At 39.3% G+C, this 20,208-nt stretch overlaps 1 protein-coding gene across 1 annotated transcript; it reads left to right on the top strand.

Annotated features, from left to right (window-relative positions):
- Positions 1 to 910: 910 nt before the first annotated feature.
- LOC149383259 (uncharacterized) lies at positions 911 to 2,606 on the top strand. The gene is made up of 3 exons (XM_089627724.1): positions 911 to 1,132; positions 1,226 to 1,373; positions 2,527 to 2,606. The coding sequence occupies exons 1-3, from the start codon at positions 911 to 913 to the stop codon at positions 2,604 to 2,606; spliced, it is 450 nt and encodes a 149-aa protein (XP_089483850.1).
- Positions 2,607 to 20,208: the final 17,602 nt, after the last annotated feature.

Here is a 20,208-nt window from a genome sequence, read left to right on the forward strand (position 1 = left end):
TGGGTTCCTTGCTTGTGGGTTTTCATTCATATTAAAATATCTAATCGGATTATGATAGTTTTAATGAATTAGTTGAACGGATCGGAGAGCTTTGTCACCAAGCCGATAAGAGGCTAAGCGGGGAGGTTATTAAAAGACGATGTCTTCCCTCCCTACTGGGAGCTCATCCGAGAAGGGATGCTATTAGGTTAATCAAGACTAGTCGTCACGAAAACCTAATCACTAAACTATATCGAAACTTAATTGTTTTTAAGGGTAGTTTAGAAACACTCTTGAGTTTTTAATATGATTTAGTAAACTTGAGTGGATCACCTAGATTAATGTTAATGCTAGGAAAATTAAAATACTAAAAGTATATTGAGTCTTAGGTCTCCAACATTGCCACAACACAGTGAGGATGATGGATCCCTGCTTGATCGGCGGTCTTATTTAAGACATGGTGATATGCTCCTAAGGACAGGCTTTTCTTGATTCCAATACCAAGGTTGTGTCTCTGGCGATAGGTGGGAGGGTCGAATCCGGCGTGTACTGGCTAAGTCAGTGCGTTTGGGCTAGGCTTCTTTCATCGAAATGTTGGGTCGACTCAAGCATGAACCAACCTTTGGTTGCTCATGTGGCCAACGATTCCTATAAAACTGAGTAGTTAGTGAGCATAGTTATGAATGTACATGAACCATGATTGCTCACTAATCTGAGATGATACTCATTTTCACTAGGTGCACTTCGTTACGCCACCATAGTGGGACGGAGTGTGGCTATTGGTGGATTACCTTGGAATATAAAAACTGGGTTCTTTTGTCTTGGTGTTTTATCTCGTGCTTGTTTGCATTATGTTTTTATTTCCTAAACTTGTTAGATAGTTGTTTCTTTTCATATTGCTAATAGAAGTTCTTTTATATATTCAGTAATCATGTCAAACCATATTATGGCCTTGTTATCGAAAGACGTACTTACTGGTGAAAACTTCCCTAAGTGGAAGTCGAACCTGAACATTGTGCTATTGAGTGAAAGCATTCGCTTTATCCTCACTGAAGACAGACCTCCACTTCCTGGTCCTAATGCCTCTAGAAACTTAAAAGAGGATTATGACAAGTGGGTCACGGCCAATAATAAAGATGTGGCTTACATGCTCGCAAGCATATCTGATGCGTTGCGAACAAAGATGGAAGGGAAAGAGACGGCTGTGGAGATCCTTGATACACTGCAACAAATGTTTGGGATGCAGAGCGAGCAAGTCCGTATTGAACTCACCCGTAAGTGCACTAACACTAGGATGATTCCGGGAACTCCGGTAAGAGACCACGTCATGAAAATGACTAACTACTTTATCGAAGCTGAGCTCCATGGGGCACAGATGGACGAGGATCACTCAGGTGGGAATCATACTTGAACTCCCTTTCAAGTGACTTCATACAGTTCACGTCCAACTATATTATGAATAAGTTGAACTATGGACTGTATCGGCTGTTGAATGAATAGCAGACTCTCGAGTCTATTTCTCAACATGGGAAGAACAAAGGGTCGGTTAGTTGAGCTGACGAGAATTCTTTGCCAAAAGCCAAGAAGAAGTTGACTTCTGGTGCTGAGACATCTAAAGGTACACCTTTGTACTTCTATGAGGAAAGATCATGCAAGAAGGAAAAGAGAAAATTCAAGAGAAACATAAAAAGGGAAATAAAAGAAGCGTGATAGCGTTGGTAATATTTACCACTGCAACGATAATGGTCATTGGAAAAGACATTGATCTTTATGCTTAACTGAGATTGAAAACATCAAGAAGAATGCTGGTATGGTACCTTAAAGTTCATGATTAAAGATATCCTAAACTTGGTTTGAGGATAATTAATCATGAGCATTCATCTTTTAAAGTTGCAGAGCAGATTTGATGGAGCTCAATAGAGTTGAGGAGCTTGCTAAACAATTCGGATTCAAGCCCGATTTGTAAAGAAGCTCATGCTCCAAATGAAAATATAATATCTCGTTAGTTTTGTTACTTTCATATATTGGATTAATATTATTTATGAACATACTGATGTGTCAGAATAATAATCCAAGTTCTCTGGATTGTAACCATTTTATGGTTATTTCAGATAATATGGATATTATCTTTCTTTATGATTTATTTCATTATTTATGAACACATGGTTGTGCCATTAAATATTTCCTTCTTCATTATTGAATGCCTTTATGATATTCTGATATGCATGAATGACAAGTCTTAAAATAATATAGATATGAAGGTTTTAGATTACCGTTCATATACTATAAGTATGAAGGATCTGAATGTCCGTTCATATAAACACAATGGTTTTATTTTCTATGTTATAAATCTCTGTTAGAAATTTAGTTATCATTTATTGTTATCTTTATTTCTTGTTATTGAATATGTTTGAATGTTAAGAACTATTTAGAGCAATAGCTGCGTCTAAATAAATATTACCTTATATCGACAATAAATATTACCTTGAGAAGATACATTGGCAACAATTTTACTCTTCTATATAATACTACGAACACAATCATTAGGATCTTCCGAATGGAAGGTGAACAATCCAAACCAATTGGATAAGGTTCTGAAAACTTATGACAAGGATCATAGTAGTTGATCCAATTGCTAAACGAATATGATAGTTCGTAAAATAATCGATATTTTGAAAATGATCGATTAATGAATCTCCAAAATAATTGTCATAAATAAATTCATTACCCGTTGGTATTGGACTAAATTGTGACACATTGAAAATTGACTGAGCTAACAGTTTCTTCAACATAAAGTTTGGAAACGACAAGCTCATTCCATTTTGTCTCACACATACTTATTTGATATAAAGTATGAGCTCGATTGTCGAGGCTAAGAACTTTTTCATTAAAAGATCTTCTATTAATCAGATTCTTTGAAAAAAGTAAATTTATGAGAAACGTCAAAGTGTTAAACACTAAGGTTTCTAGAAATAAAGTGACACTTAGTTATTAAATATAGTAATTCCTTAAAGTCCTGTGTATATTGGATATGAACGCGACTGATAAGGCAAACTATAAATAACCAAGTAATGGAAATAGGTCAATAGAAGTTCTTAATAAACATGATTCAATAATTCACACTATGGTTAGTGGTGAAAGAGTAATACATGCTTAGTGCAACTTGTTTTGGCACCAAAAGGGTCATACACCGAGAATAGGTAGACTTATGATCTTTAAAAGATATAAGGTCTGGTGTATGATACGCGAAGTATTAATATGTTTGAAAGTAAATTATTTACTGCGAGCAATTTGACTTGACCTTGATTGGTAAGTCAAAAGATCACTTGCTAAAGAGCATGAACTAGAAGAAAACTAAATGAGACATACGTCGAAAGACATAATTGATAGAGATATAAATTAAGGTGAGAATACATAAGATGAGAGTCTCAACCCTGATCAGAAATCTGAACCGTCTGTTGTACGATGGCAAAGCATTAATGACGTGGGGGAGTTTCCTTATCTTCTCTGGTCAAAGTGGGAGATTGTTAGGAATATTGCCCACTGAAGATAAATGATTATTGAATTCAACAAGAAGAATACTGTAGCATTTATATTTAGTGGGTTGAATTATGATATTAATATATAGAATCAATAACAACTATTCCCATAGCCCTCCGTATTAAACCGGATTACATGTTGGGCATCTAAGTTCGGGAGGTATGCTAAAACATGGTCGATGATTGATACACGCCAGGGAAGCTGTATCTAAAATCATATATGTGGAACACTAAGTGAAGGCTGATCACTTAATGAGAGCATTCTACACTTTTGGTAAGTGTACGACCTGGACAGACCTTGCTTGAGATGTGACGTTTAAGCACCGTTACGATACACTAGCCGAGGTCACTATGATGGTCACAGTGAGACTTGATCTAAATCCTGAAGTGTTCATGGACTTCTAGGTCTTGTTACTTATTTCTTTGATTCATCACGTAAAAGGCCAATTGAGGTTGCATAAATAGATGTTTTGGGAACTCAAGACTTGATCGTAGAAGGGAAGTGTTGTTGGAATTGATCTAGGGTTTAAGAAAAAGATTAAACGCTTCGGGAAGCGGCGGAATTTTAAAAAATTTCTTTACAAGTAAAAACAGTTTTTACTAACCTAGACAAAGAGCAAGTACATGTAATTAAAAACTAATATGAGCTAGAAGTTTACTAACCTTTCTTGAAGCTTGAATTTTGAAGAAGCTTTTGGAAAGTTTGCAACGCTCGTCTCCCCTCGCAGCACGTCTCTCTTTCTTTCCTCGGCACCTCGAGCAACCACGAAAGTTTCTATCACTAAATCACTCGAAAAGAAGGAATCAGTGAGTGGGCACTTTTAAACACTACGACTTAAGAACGAGTCTCAAAGTCGCAGAGCTAAACACTAGGTCGAGTGAGGACCTAGGTGCCAAGACAAGAAAAAATCAAAAATAAACTAGAGAGAGAGAGAGAGAGGATTTTCGGCCACAAGTTCTAGAGAGAGAGTCTCTCAAATCTCTTAAACTTGGATGAATCAATTGTGAGGAAATGAGGCTCCTATTTATAGGAGAGGCTTTACCTTCAATAAGGTAGTTTCCTCTTCTATAGAATATCACATATTCATGAGCAAATATTGCCTCTTTCCCACTTGAGAAACTCGGCCAAACAAGGCTTCTAGAAGCCTTGATTTGTTTCCAATTTTGTTCATGGCTTGCCTTTTCTCTCAACATGGCCGATTACCCTAGTGCATCTACATGCAAATTTGTTTCCTCTTTTTATTTTGGCAAGTATCTAAACACATTTATGCACAAAATAAACTCCCTTTCTTTCTTAGGGTTGGGCGCCCAAGGCCTTCTAGAAAAGGCTTCTAGAAGCTTTTCCATTTGGTCATGACAACATGAAAAAGGCCCATTAAGAATTTTCAATAAAATTCTTATGAAATGAAATTAATTCACAAGGCCCAGTCAATCATATTATGGCCGAGTGACATTAAGTCATCAAATGAACTTGTCAAAATTTATTGACATCCATTTCATCCTTATGTCTCAAAAGATAAAAATACCCTTTCGACAATTTTCGTTCTTGTTTTGACTTAGCTTCCAGTTTAACAATTCCTATCGATGTGATTCGTGACAGTAACCTCATGGACCCAAATGAACAAAGCTTGAGCTAAACACTTGGACTCAAAAGTTCACAAACCTTTTCCAAGTTTAGCTTAATGCCAACTGACTCCACTAAAGAGCTGACACTGAAAATCTCTCGGTTCAAATGAATTTATTTTCTACTCAAGAATTCGACCTAATTATGATGAGCGGATCCACTGAATATTATCTATGTTTACCCTTCATGAATGTCATCAGCTAGTCGGGATTTACTAAATTACCATTTTACCCTTCTAGCTGTTATTTCCTCAACTCCTTTGTCGCTTGTGAATAAGTTAGAAACAATGTATTGACGAGGAGCTAACAAGTCACATTGTTTCATCCAAAAGAGTCAGGACTCAATTTGGACACTGGCCAGTTCATTTATTCACACTCCAAGGAACAAAGCATGAGGTGACATACATTGCATTTCAGCAATCTTGTACATGAATTCCATATCTATGAGAACTTCACAAAGTTACTCATGACAGACTCACAACTTAGTACTTCACCAATAGGCCTTGTTCGGAATCACACAGTGAGTCCGAACTTTGACTTTCTCAAATGAGAATACTAAGGTGTGAAATGGCATGTCTCATTTCAGGATTAAGGTAAGCATGATGCAATTCATACATAGTGACTTTGAGACATAAGAGGTTAAATGGTTTGTTCTTATATTGTCTCTAGAAGTGCACTGGTCAATTCAGTACCTTCGGAAGATACCTAGAAGAACTATAGAGTCTCCAACTCTCAATGCCTCATAACCAGACATCATAGATTCTTCTAACAATCATACTGAGGTCAATAGTCCTTTGACCCTAAGATTGCGAATATATCGTTTTAAGCAAACTACGAAGAGTTTGTTCATGCAAATCTACATTTGTCTCTTCGTAAGTTGTTAAGTTTGTTTATGGACTAAAAGACTAAGGTTTTATCATAAAGCTTCAAACAAAGAAAGAATGAAAGAACGTTTCAACTTTATTATTAATGAATAAGCAATTACAAGCAAGAGTCTTCGTAAGACTATATGACATCAAATGTACATAAATAGACACTACTACTCTTCTTGTGGGCACCATTGACAACAAACTCCCACTTGACTCAAAGAAGATGTGAGTAGTCCTACATGCCTAATCCCTCTCGAAGTTGGTCGAAGACCATGTTCGCTAGGGCCTTGGTGAATGGATCTGCGAGGTTGTCCACCGTTGAGATCTTCTTCACTTCCACGTCTCCGCGCTGCACGATCTCTCGAATCAAATGGTATTTCCTCTCAATATGCTTAGAGCGCTTATGGCTTCTAGGTTCCTTTGAGTTAGCGACAGCCCCACTATTATCACAATAAAGGGTCATGGGCTCGTCGACGTTTGGAACAATTTCCAAATACTTAAGGAACTTTCTAAGCCATACAGCCTCTTTGGATGCTTCACAAGCAGCCACATATTCTGCTTCCATTGTGGAGTCAGCAATGCAAGATTGCTTAATACTTCTCCACACAACAGCTCCACCATTAAGGATGAACACAGATCCCGAAGTGGATTTCCTGGAATCCTTATCCGCTTGAAAATCGGAGTCGGTATATCCCGTCATAGTCAGGTCAGTACCTGAGTATGTAAGCATCAAGTTCCTAGTTCTTCGAAGATACTTAAGAACATGCTTAACAGCAATCCAGTGCTCGGGTCCAGGGTTGGATTGGAAACGGCTAACTACGCCAACGGCGAAACATATATCAGGTCTAGTGCAAAGCATAGCATACATGAGGCTTCCTACGGCAGAGGCGTAAGGAATCTTCCTCATGTCTTCAATCTCTTGTGCAGTCTTGGGAGACTGGTCCTTAGAGAGTGAAACTCCATGCCTAAAGGGTGTTTGACCCCTCTTGCAGTCTTGCATCGAGAAGCGATCCATCACCTTATCAATATAAGATGCTTGAGAGAGCGACAGGGTCCGGTTTTTCCTATCTCGAAAGATTTGGATTCCCAGAATGTATGCGGCTTCTCCTAGATCCTTCATATCGAATTGCTTTGCCAGCCAGACCTTAACCTCAGATAACTTACCCACGTCATTACCAATGAGTAGTATATCATCGACATATAGTACCAGAAACACAACTTTGCCTTCGTGTATTAACTTGTAAACACAAGGCTCATCTATTGACTGTTCAAAGCCGAAGCTCTTTACAGTTTCATCGAATATAATATTCCATGACCTAGATGCTTGCTTTAGTCCATAAATGGATTTAAGCAACTCACAAACCTTGGTCTCTTGACCTTTATCCACGAAACCGTCTGGTTGAGCCATGTAAATGCGCTCGTCAAGATTGCCATTCAGAAATGCTGTCTTGACATCCATTTGCCAGATCTCATAGTCGAGAGCTGCAGCTATGGATAGGAGTATGCGGATGGATTTAAGCATTGCGACTGGCGAGAAGGTTTCTTCATAGTCAATCCCTTCTTGTTGGGTATAACCCTTCGCCACAAGTCGTGCTTTGAACGTCTCGACGTTCCCATCAGGACCCCTTTTCTTCTTGTATATCCACTTACACCCTACGGGTTTAATCCCTTCAGGAAGGTCTACAAGTTTCCAGACTTTGTTGACATACATCGAGTGCATTTCAACTTTCATGGCGTCAAGCCAAAGGTTTGATTCAGAACAAGCCATCGCTTGGCTATAGGAAACAGGGTCATCCATGTCGGAGACGGCTACAAGAGAGTCTCCATAAGACATGTACCTGTCAGGCTTTTGAGTAGCCCTCCCACTACGTCGAAGTACTACTTGACGAGATTCTGATGAGTTAGGTTGTGTTTCAGTTGGGGTAAGAACAGTTCTTACAGATGAGGTAGAAGCTTCCTCACCCAACTTTTCTTCAAGCACAATTTTGCTTCTAGGTTTCGCATCCTTCATAAAGTCCTCCTCAAGGAAACGAGCATTCGTGCTAACGAAAGTCTTATCGTCCTCGGGACTATAGCAAGTAAAACCTTTGGTTTCCTTTGGATATCCTACAAACAGGCACAATTCTGACCTACTAGCCAACTTGCTAGTCTTTTGCCTCAGCACGTGTGCAGGGCAACCCCAAATTCGGATGCGGCCAAGATTCACTTTACGGCCAGTCCATCGTTCATATGGAGTACCAGGAACCATTTTGGACGGAACTTGGTTCAGAATGTAGGCGGCTGTTTCGAGGGCATATCCCCAAAAGGAAAGCGGGAGTGATGAGTAACTCATCATCGATCTAACCATCTCCATAAGAGTTCGGTTTCTTCTCTCTGACACTCCGTTTTGTTGAGGTGTGCCAGGTGCGGTAAGCTGAGAAGCGATACCTTCTTCTTTAAGAAAGTCATCGAACTCTCCAGACATATACTCACCACCTCGATCAGATCGAAGGGTTTTGATCACTTTGCCAGTTTGCTTTTCCACTAAAGCCCTAAAGACCTTAAATACGTTAAAGGTCTCGGATTTGTGTTTAAGCAAATAGACAAACCCATATCTTGAGTAATCATCAGTGAAGGTAACGAAGTATTCGTATCCTCCACGTGCCTGTTGGTTGAGCGGACCACATACATCAGAATGTATTAGTTCCAGCAACTCAGTGGCTCTTCGACCTTTATCAGAGAAAGTTCGCTTAGTCATTTTTCCTTCTATGCAGGATTCACAAGTAGGTAGTGAACCTATTGCAGAGGCTTGGAGTGGACCATCCATTACAAGTCTCTTAATCCTTTCTAGACTGATATGACCAAGTCTTAAGTGCCATAGGTGTGTTGATTTTGTTAGATCGGAGGATTCAGAAAGTTTGATCCTCTTTGGCTCCCTAATTAGATCGTTATCTATTTCGGTGTCTAAAAGAGAAGGTTGAGTGGGATAGATGTAAAAAAGACCATTCTTCATACATGCATCAGTGACGAAAGAATTAGAAAAAGAAATACGAATTCCATTCTTTATAAACTTTAAATAATAATCTTGCTCGAAAAGTTGAGCAACAGATACTAGGTTTTTCCCAAAGGAAGGAACATAATAAACATTATTCAAATTTAAAGTTCGATCTTCAAAAGATAGCGTCACGGATCCCACAGCCTTCGCAGACACCACGCTCTCATCACCCCACTTGAAGCAGAAGTCGCCATCCTCTAAGCTTTTGCTTTTCCTAAAACCAGTCAAGGAGCAGCAAATATGGTTAGTAGCAGCGGAGTCAATAATCCACAATGATACATTATCAGCTACTAAACAGGCTTCAGTAACAAGTACAATACCTTTTGCTTTGGTTTTGAGGTAGGCAGGACAGTTCCTACGCCAGTGACCAGGCTCGTTGCAGTGGTGGCACTTGTCGTTAGACTTGTCCACCTTTGGAGCCTTTGGCGCCTTCTTCTTCGTGTGAACCTTAGGTTGGTTCTTCTTCTCGGCATTGCGAGGTCTCTTCTTAGATCCAGAGGTGGAGGCAGTAGCATGTACTTCTCCTTGAGCCCTCTTTTTCTTAGTGAGTGCCTCAGCGGTTTGAAGTTCCTTCATGAGCTCGGTAACAGTGTACTCCAGCTTGTTCATGGAATAATTCAACTTGAAGGTATCAAAGGTTTCGGGGAGAGTTTCCAAGATCATATCTATTTTAGTTTCCCCATCAATCTCAGATCCAAGAATCTCCATCTCGTTGAGATAGCTAATGATCAGCATCATATGATCTCTAACGGGAGTTCCAGCCTTCATACGACAGTTCATGAATTGTCGGACCGCTTGTTGCCTAGCTTGACGTCCTTGCCCTCCAAACATCTCATGGAGATTGTAGAGCATATCGGTGGCAGTTTCATAATCACGATGTTGTTGTTGCAACACATTGTTCATCGATGCCAAAATATAGCATCTCGCAATCTCATCGGATCGAAGCCAGGCCGCCAGGACGTCTTTCTCCTCTTGCGTCGAATCATCATTCGTTTGAGGACAGGGGGTGGTGAGAACCCATTTGTGCTTGTCGACAGTAAGGACTATGTCGAGGTTACGTTTCCAGTCGACGTAATTGTCGCCTTCGAGTTTATTCGAGGAAAGAATTGTAGAGAGAGGGTTGAGAGACATATTGCCTATAAAAGTTGAAACAAGTTTATGATTAGTCTTTGGTTTAGGATTTAAGTTTCATTAAGACTTTTGTAAAATCCAAAGGTGTTATAAACCAAACGATAATTTACTTCCTCAAGAGAAGGCCGCAAAAAATCTCCATTTATAAGTAAATGACACATCATTAATGCTAAGCCAAGATGTCAATACATCTATTTTGACTAGCCACCTTTTAAATTGGTTTGATCACTCACATCCTTTCGCAGAGCCTCAAGGGAGGATACTAGGGATTGAGCCTAAGTGTGCAACCAACCACTTAGTCCAAAAGATCAGCTTTGAAAAACAATCCCCCAAGGGGAGGCCTTGCCATCATTGCATCACTCTCGGACGTAGCTCATTGAGCAATGATCGAAGCAATAACGCCTTGGAGTACTCACATTTAAGTGAGGGTCGCAAGAGCGGCTCTTAGTCCCACGTTATTGCATCTTTCACTAGTGTTGGGGATCGTGGGTTACAAACAACGAATATAACCCTCCCACTTAGTTTTTGGAGTTGGTTCATCGACTCTTATAAGTTCGGAAACAAATTTCCTAGTTAGAGAGCGACAGAGCGGACAACTAGAAGAGAATCCTAGATCGATATGTTCAGAGCAGTATTAGTGCATAAAGGCACAAGGTACATACTCGATCTTTTCCTATTTTCTATTTCGGGAAAGTGCGTGAGGGAAGTGTGAACTTCAACTCACTCGAACACTTGAAAGTTTGAGATTACACATCTTTTTATTTTTCGGCTTGTCTACAAGGAGACCTCCCACTCAAAATTTCAAGAGCATATAGATTTTGAACATATGTGATATAGATATAGTTTTGAAAACATTTTGAAAACTTATTTGATTTGGATGACAAAAATTTTCAAGTTTGAAAGTGAAAACGGTTTTTCAAAATTCAAACTAGTTTTGTAAAAATTCAATTTCAATTAAACTTTCAAAAATCAAAAAATTTTAATCTTACACATCATGTTTATAATCATATGAAAAACATTTTTGCTCAAGAAAGTTTTCTCATTAGAGTTCTATAACTCATGGTAGTGGGGTTTGAAAATCCGGATTTCTAAAAAACTGGAGTTTCAGACAGCCGCGCACCTCGGAGTAAAATCGCCATATCTGGCGGCTCCGATGTCCTTTTCAGCCGAAAACGGTGGCATTGGACAGAGGACAGACAGAGCTTTAATTTGATTCAAGAATCATTAAATTTCGATTTCTGAGCAGAGAGTTATGTCACTTTTAATGCGGGTTTACTCCAGCTCGAAGAAAAAGAAATAAATTAAAACTTGGTCCTACTTAGGTGCGAAAAAGAATCAAGTGTAACGGAACGTTTTAAGATGTTGTTTAAAGCTTTTATTTGTGTTTTATTAGCAAGGTAATAACAAGGCATAAAAGAAATAACAACAAGCATAAAACGATTCAAGTAAAAATAAGAAACTAGCAAGGTAACAAAACTAGTCACAAAATTTTACTCGAAAATTCTCAAACCTTTAAAACACGTTTTTCAATATAAAAAATTAAAAACTTTTAGAACTGATTCTAATGTGTTTTAACATCATCCCAAACTCATAGAAAATCAACATGGTTTTTAATTTAGAGACAAGAGCAATAAATTAAAAAAAAAAACTAAGATTACAATTCTAACTTGTCACAAAATTAGTAAACTTTCGAAAACGATTTTCAAGCTCATAATTTAAAAACATGCACATGCATTCCTTTGACCATAGCTCTGATACCATTTGTTGGAATTGATCTAGGGTTTAAGAAAAAGATTAAACGCTTCGGGAAGCGGCGGAATTTTAAAAACTTTCTTTACAAGTAAAAACAGTTTTTACTAACCTAGACAAAGAGCAAGTACATGTAATTAAAAACTAATATGAGCTAGAAGTTTACTAACCTTTCTTGAAGCTTGAATTTTGAAGAAGCTTTTGGAAAGTTTGCAACGCTCGTCTCCCCTCGCAGCACGTCTCTCTTTCTTTCCTCGGCACCTCGAGCAACCACGAAAGTTTCTATCACTAAATCACTCGAAAAGAAGGAATCAGTGAGTGGGCACTTTTAAACACTACGACTTAAGAACGAGTCTCAAAGTCGCAGAGCTAAACACTAGGTCGAGTGAGGACCTAGGTGCCAAGACAAGAAAAAATCGAAAATAAACTAGAGAGAGAGAGAGAGAGGATTTTCGGCCACAAGTTCTAGAGAGAGAGTCTCTCAAATCTCTTAAACTTGGATGAATCAATTGTGAGGAAATGAGGCTCCTATTTATAGGAGAGGCTTTACCTTCAATAAGGTAGTTTCCTCTTCTATAGAATATCACATATTCATGAGCAAATATTGCCTCTTTCCCACTTGAGAAACTCGGCCAAACAAGGCTTCTAGAAGCCTTGATTTGTTTCCAATTTTGTTCATGGCTTGCCTTTTCTCTCAACATGGCCGATTACCCTAGTGCATCTACATGCAAATTTGTTTCCTCTTTTTATTTTGGCAAGTATCTAAACACATTTATGCACAAAATAAACTCCCTTTCTTTCTTAGGGTTGGGCGCCCAAGGCCTTCTAGAAAAGGCTTCTAGAAGCTTTTCCATTTGTTCATGACAACATGAAAAAGGCCCATTAAGAATTTTCAATAAAATTCTTATGAAATGAAATTAATTCACAAGGCCCAGTCAATCATATTATGGCCGAGTGACATTAAGTCATCAAATGAACTTGTCAAAATTTATTGACATCCATTTCATCCTTATGTCTCAAAAGACAAAAATACCCTTTCGACAATTTTCGTTCTTGTTTTGACTTAGCTTCCAGTTTAACAATTCCTATCGATGTGATTCGTGACAGTGACCTCATGGACCCAAATGAACAAAGCTTGAGCTAAACACTTGGACTCAAAAGTTCACAAACCTTTTCCAAGTTTAGCTTAATGCCAACTGACTCCACTAAAGAGCTGACACTGAAAATCTCTCGGTTCAAATGAATTTATTTTCTACTCAAGAATTCGACCTAATTATGATGAGCGGATCCACTGAATATTATCTATGTTTACCCTTCATGAATGTCATCAGCTAGTCGGGATTTACTAAATTACCATTTTACCCTTCTAGCTGTTATTTCCTCAACTCCTTTGTCGCTTGTGAATAAGTTAGAAACAATGTATTGACGAGGAGCTAACAAGTCACATTGTTTCATCCAAAAGAGTCAGGACTCAATTTGGACACTGGCCAGTTCATTTATTCACACTCCAAGGAACAAAGCATGAGGTGACATACATTGCATTTCAGCAATCTTGTACATGAATTCCATATCTATGAGAACTTCACAAAGTTACTCATGACAACTCACAACTTAGTACTTCACCAATAGGCCTTGTTCGGAATCACACAGTGAGTCCGAACTTTGACTTTCTCAAATGAGAATACTAAGGTGTGAAATGGCATGTCTCATTTCAGGATTAAGGTAAGCATGATGCAATTCATACATAGTGACTTCGAGACATAAGAGGTTAAATGGTTTGTTCTTATATTGTCTCTAGAAGTGCACTGGTCAATTCAGTACCTTCGGAAGATACCTAGAAGAACTATAGAGTCTCCAACTCTCAATGCCTCATAACCAGACATCATAGATTCTTCTAACAATCATACTGAGGTCAATAGTCCTTTGACCCTAAGATTGCGAATATATCGTTTTAAGCAAACTACGAAGAGTTTGTTCATGCAAATCTACATTTGTCTCTTCGTAAGTTGTTAAGTTTGTTTATGGACTAAAAGACTAAGGTTTTATCATAAAGCTTCAAACAAAGAAAGAATGAAAGAACGTTTCAACTTTATTATTAATGAATAAGCAATTACAAGCAAGAGTCTTCGTAAGACTATATGACATCAAATGTACATAAATAGACACTACTACTCTTCTTGTGGGCACCATTGACAACAAACTCCCACTTGACTCAAAGAAGATGTGAGTAGTCCTACATGCCTAATCCCTCTCGAAGTTGGTCGAAGACCATGTTCGCTAGGGCCTTGGTGAATGGATCTGCGAGGTTGTCCACCGTTGAGATCTTCTTCACTTCCACGTCTCCGCGCTGCACGATCTCTCGAATCAAATGGTATTTCCTCTCAATATGCTTAGAGCGCTTATGGCTTCTAGGTTCCTTTGAGTTAGCGACAGCCCCACTATTATCACAATAAAGGGTCATGGGCTCGTCGACGTTTGGAACAATTTCCAAATACTTAAGGAACTTTCTAAGCCATACAGCCTCTTTGGATGCTTCACAAGCAGCCACATATTCTGCTTCCATTGTGGAGTCAGCAATGCAAGATTGCTTAATACTTCTCCACACAACAGCTCCACCATTAAGGATGAACACAGATCCCGAAGTGGATTTCCTGGAATCCTTATCCGCTTGAAAATCGGAGTCGGTATATCCCGTCATAGTCAGGTCAGTACCTGAGTATGTAAGCATCAAGTTCCTAGTTCTTCGAAGATACTTAAGAACATGCTTAACAGCAATCCAGTGCTCGGGTCCAGGGTTGGATTGGAAACGGCTAACTACGCCAACGGCGAAACATATATCAGGTCTAGTGCAAAGCATAGCATACATGAGGCTTCCTACGGCAGAGGCGTAAGGAATCTTCCTCATGTCTTCAATCTCTTGTGCAGTCTTGGGAGACTGGTCCTTAGAGAGTGAAACTCCATGCCTAAAGGGTGTTTGACCCCTCTTGCAGTCTTGCATCGAGAAGCGATCCATCACCTTATCAATATAAGATGCTTGAGAGAGCGACAGGGTCCGGTTTTTCCTATCTCGAAAGATTTGGATTCCCAGAATGTATGCGGCTTCTCCTAGATCCTTCATATCGAATTGCTTTGCCAGCCAGACCTTAACCTCAGATAACTTACCCACGTCATTACCAATGAGTAGTATATCATCGACATATAGTACCAGAAACACAACTTTGCCTTCGTGTATTAACTTGTAAACACAAGGCTCATCTATTGACTGTTCAAAGCCGAAGCTCTTTACAGTTTCATCGAATCTAATATTCCATGACCTAGATGCTTGCTTTAGTCCATAAATGGATTTAAGCAACTCACAAACCTTGGTCTCTTGACCTTTATCCACGAAACCGTCTGGTTGAGCCATGTAAATGCGCTCGTCAAGATTGCCATTCAGAAATGCTGTCTTGACATCCATTTGCCAGATCTCATAGTCGAGAGCTGCAGCTATGGATAGGAGTATGCGGATGGATTTAAGCATTGCGACTGGCGAGAAGGTTTCTTCATAGTCAATCCCTTCTTGTTGGGTATAACCCTTCGCCACAAGTCGTGCTTTGAACGTCTCGACGTTCCCATCAGGACCCCTTTTCTTCTTGTATATCCACTTACACCCTACGGGTTTAATCCCTTCAGGAAGGTCTACAAGTTTCCAGACTTTGTTGACATACATCGAGTGCATTTCAACTTTCATGGCGTCAAGCCAAAGGTTTGATTCAGAACAAGCCATCGCTTGGCTATAGGAAACAGGGTCATCCATGTCGGAGACGGCTACAAGAGAGTCTCCATAAGACATGTACCTGTCAGGCTTTTGAGTAGCCCTCCCACTACGTCGAAGTACTACTTGACGAGATTCTGATGAGTTAGGTTGTGTTTCAGTTGGGGTAAGAACAGTTCTTACAGATGAGGTAGAAGCTTCCTCACCCAACTTTTCTTCAAGCACAATTTTGCTTCTAGGTTTCGCATCCTTCATAAAGTCCTCCTCAAGGAAACGAGCATTTGTGCTAACGAAAGTCTTATCGTCCTCGGGACTATAGAAAGTAAAACCTTTGGTTTCCTTCGGATATCCTACAAACAGGCACAATTCTGACCTACTAGCCAACTTGCTAGTCTTTTGCCTCAGCACGTGTGCAGGGCAACCCCAAATTCGGATGCGGCCAAGATTCACTTTACGGCCAGTCCATCGTTCATATGGAGTACCAGGAACCGTTTTGGACGGAACTTGGTTCAGAATGTAGGCGGCTGTTTCGAGGGCATATCCCCAAAAGGAAAGCGGGAGTGATGAGTAACTCATCATCGATCTAACCATCTCCATAAGAGTTCGGTTTCTTCTCTCTGACACTCCGTTTTGTTGAGGTGTGCCAGGTGCGGTAAGCTGAGAAGCGATACCTTCTTCTTTAAGAAAGTCATCGAACTCTCCAGACATATACTCACCACCTCGATCAGATCGAAGGGTTTTGATCACTTTGCCAGTTTGCTTTTCCACTAAAGCCCTAAAGACCTTAAATACGTTAAAGGTCTCGGATTTGTGTTTAAGCAAATAGACAAACCCATATCTTGAGTAATCATCAGTGAAGGTAACGAAGTATTCGTATCCTCCACGTGCCTGTTGGTTGAGCGGACCACATACATCAGAATGTATTAGTTCCAGCAACTCAGTGGCTCTTCGACCTTTATCAGAGAAAGTTCGCTTAGTCATTTTTCCTTCTATGCAGGATTCACAAGTAGGTAGTGAACCTATTGCAGAGGCTTGGAGTGGACCATCCATTACAAGTCTCTTAATCCTTTCTAGACTGATATGACCAAGTCTTAAGTGCCATAGGTGTGTTGATTTTGTTAGATCGGAGGATTCAGAAAGTTTGATCCTCTTTGGCTCCCTAATTAGATCGTTATCTATTTCGGTGTCTAAAAGAGAAGGTTGAGTGGGATAGATGTAAAAAAGACCATTCTTCATACATGCATCAGTGACGAAAGAATTAGAAAAAGAAATACGAATTCCATTCTTTATAAACTTTAAATAATAATCTTGCTCGAAAAGTTGAGCAACAGATACTAGGTTTTTCCCAAAGGAAGGAACATAATAAACATTATTCAAATTTAAAGTTCGATCTTCAAAAGATAGCGTCACGGATCCCACAGCCTTCGCAGACACCACGCTCTCATCACCCCACTTGAAGCAGAAGTCGCCATCCTCTAAGCTTTTGCTTTTCCTAAAACCAGTCAAGGAGCAGCAAATATGGTTAGTAGCAGCGGAGTCAATAATCCACAATGATACATTATCAGCTACTAAACAGGCTTCAGTAACAAGTACAATACCTTTTGCTTTGGTTTTGAGGTAGGCAGGACAGTTCCTACGCCAGTGACCAGGCTCGTTGCAGTGGTGGCACTTGTCGTTAGACTTGTCCACCTTTGGAGCCTTTGGCGCCTTCTTCTTCGTGTGAACCTTAGGTTGGTTCTTCTTCTCGGCATTGCGAGGTCTCTTCTTAGATCCAGAGGTGGAGGCAGTAGCATGTACTTCTCCTTGAGCCCTCTTTTTCTTAGTGAGTGCCTCAGCGGTTTGAAGTTCCTTCATGAGCTCGGTAACAGTGTACTCCAGCTTGTTCATGGAATAATTCAACTTGAAGGTATCAAAGGTTTCGGGGAGAGTTTCCAAGATCATATCTATTTTAGTTTCCCCATCAATCTCAGATCCAAGAATCTCCATCTCGTTGAGATAGCTAATGATCAGCATCATATGATCTCTAACGGGAGTTCCAGCCTTCATACGACAGTTCATGAATTGTCGGACCGCTTGTTGCCTAGCTTGACGTCCTTGCCCTCCAAACATCTCATGGAGATTGTAGAGCATATCGGTGGCAGTTTCATAATCACGATGTTGTTGTTGCAACACATTGTTCATCGATGCCAAAATATAGCATCTCGCAATCTCATCGGATCGAAGCCAGGCCGCCAGGACGTCTTTCTCCTCTTGCGTCGAATCATCATTCGTTTGAGGACAGGGGGTGGTGAGAACCCATTTGTGCTTGTCGACAGTAAGGACTATGTCGAGGTTACGTTTCCAGTCGACGTAATTGTCGCCTTCGAGTTTATTCGAGGAAAGAATTGTAGAGAGAGGGTTGAGAGACATATTGCCTATAAAAGTTGAAACAAGTTTATGATTAGTCTTTGGTTTAGGATTTAAGTTTCATTAAGACTTTTGTAAAATCCAAAGGTGTTATAAACCAAACGATAATTTACTCCCTCAAGAGAAGGCCGCAAAAAATCTCCATTTATAAGTAAATGACACATCATTAATGCTAAGCCAAGATGTCAATACATCTATTTTGACTAGCCACCTTTTAAATTGGTTTGATCACTCACATCCTTTCGCAGAGCCTCAAGGGAGGATACTAGGGATTGAGCCTAAGTGTGCAACCAACCACTTAGTCCAAAAGATCAGCTTTGAAAAACAATCCCCCAAGGGGAGGCCTTGCCATCATTGCATCACTCTCGGACGTAGCTCATTGAGCAATGATCGAAGCAATAACGCCTTGGAGTACTCACATTTAAGTGAGGGTCGCAAGAGCGGCTCTTAGTCCCACGTTATTGCATCTTTCACTAGTGTTGGGGATCGTGGGTTACAAACAACGAATATAACCCTCCCACTTAGTTTTTGGAGTTGGTTCATCGACTCTTATAAGTTCGGAAACAAATTTCCTAGTTAGAGAGCGACAGAGCGGACAACTAGAAGAGAATCCTAGATCGACATGTTCAGAGCAGTATTAGTGCATAAAGGCACAAGGTACATACTCGATCTTTTCCTATTTTCTATTTCGGGAAAGTGCGTGAGGGAAGTGTGAACTTCAACTCACTCGAACACTTGAAAGTTTGAGATTACACATCTTTTTATTTTTCGGCTTGTCTACAAGGAGACCTCCCACTCAAAATTTCAAGAGCATATAGATTTTGAACATATGTGATATAGATATAGTTTTGAAAACATTTTGAAAACTTATTTGATTTGGATGACAAAAATTTTCAAGTTTGAAAGTGAAAACGGTTTTTCAAAATTCAAACTAGTTTTGTAAAAATTCAATTTCAATTAAACTTTCAAAACTCAAAACATTTTAATCTTACACATCATGTTTATAATCATATGAAAAACATTTTTGCTCAAGAAAGTTTTCTCATTAGAGTTCTATAACTCATGGTAGTGGGGTTTGAAAATCCGGATTTCTAAAAAACTGGAGTTTCAGACAGCCGCGCACCTCGGAGTAAAATCGCCATATCTGGCGGCTCCGATGTCCTTTTCAGCCGAAAACGATGGCATTCGACAGAGGACAGACAGAGCTTTAATTTGATTCAAGAATCATTAAATTTCGATTTCTGAGCAGAGAGTTATGCCACTTTTAATGCGGGCTTACTCCAGCTCGAAGAAAAAGAAATAAATTAAAACTTGGTCCTACTTAGGTGCGAAAAAGAATCAAGTGTAACGGAACGTTTTAAGATGTTGTTTAAAGCTTTTATTTGTGTTTTATTAGCAAGGTAATAACAAGGCATAAAAGAAATAACAACAAGCATAAAACGATTCAAGTAAAAATAAGAAACTAGCAAGGTAACAAAACTAGTCACAAAATTTTACTCGAAAATTCTCAAACCTTTAAAACACGTTTTTCAATATAAAAAATTAAAAACTTTTAGAACTGATTCTAATGTGTTTTAACATCATCCCAAACTCATAGAAAATCAACATGGTTTTTAATTTAGAGACAAGAGCAATAAATTAAAAAAAAAAACTAAGATTACAATTCTAACTTGTCACAAAATTAGTAAACTTTCGAAAACGATTTTCAAGCTCATAATTTAAAAACATGCACATGCATTCCTTTGACCATAGCTCTGATACCATTTGTTGGAATTGATCTAGGGTTTAAGAAAAAGATTAAACGCTTCGGGAAGCGGCGGAATTTTAAAAAATTTCTTTACAAGTAAAAACAGTTTTTACTAACCTAGACAAAGAGCAAGTACATGTAATTAAAAACTAATATGAGCTAGAAGTTTACTAACCTTTCTTGAAGCTTGAATTTTGAAGAAGCTTTTGGAAAGTTTGCAACGCTCGTCTCCCCTCGCAGCACGTCTCTCTTTCTTTCCTCGGCACCTCGAGCAACCACGAAAGTTTCTATCACTAAATCACTCGAAAAGAAGGAATCAGTGAGTGGGCACTTTTAAACACTACGACTTAAGAACGAGTCTCAAAGTCGCAGAGCTA

Source organism: Urtica dioica, chromosome 10 (genome assembly GCF_054948205.1).
Source record: "Urtica dioica subsp. dioica isolate 48M chromosome 10, U.dioica_male_clone48M_v1_H2, whole genome shotgun sequence".
NCBI lineage: Eukaryota > Viridiplantae > Streptophyta > Magnoliopsida > Rosales > Urticaceae > Urtica > Urtica dioica.

Excerpts from the sequence above, each read along its gene's own strand:
- LOC149383259 (XM_089627724.1), top strand. The coding sequence starts at position 911 with ATGTCAAACCATATTATGGCCTTGTTATCGAAAGACGTACTTACTGGT. Across the intron at positions 1,133-1,225 it reads AAGATGTGGCTTACATGCTC|AGCGAGCAAGTCCGTATTGA; the intron begins GCAAGCATATCT and ends TTTGGGATGCAG. Across the intron at positions 1,374-2,526 it reads GATGGACGAGGATCACTCAG|GATCTTCCGAATGGAAGGTG; the intron begins GTGGGAATCATA and ends CACAATCATTAG.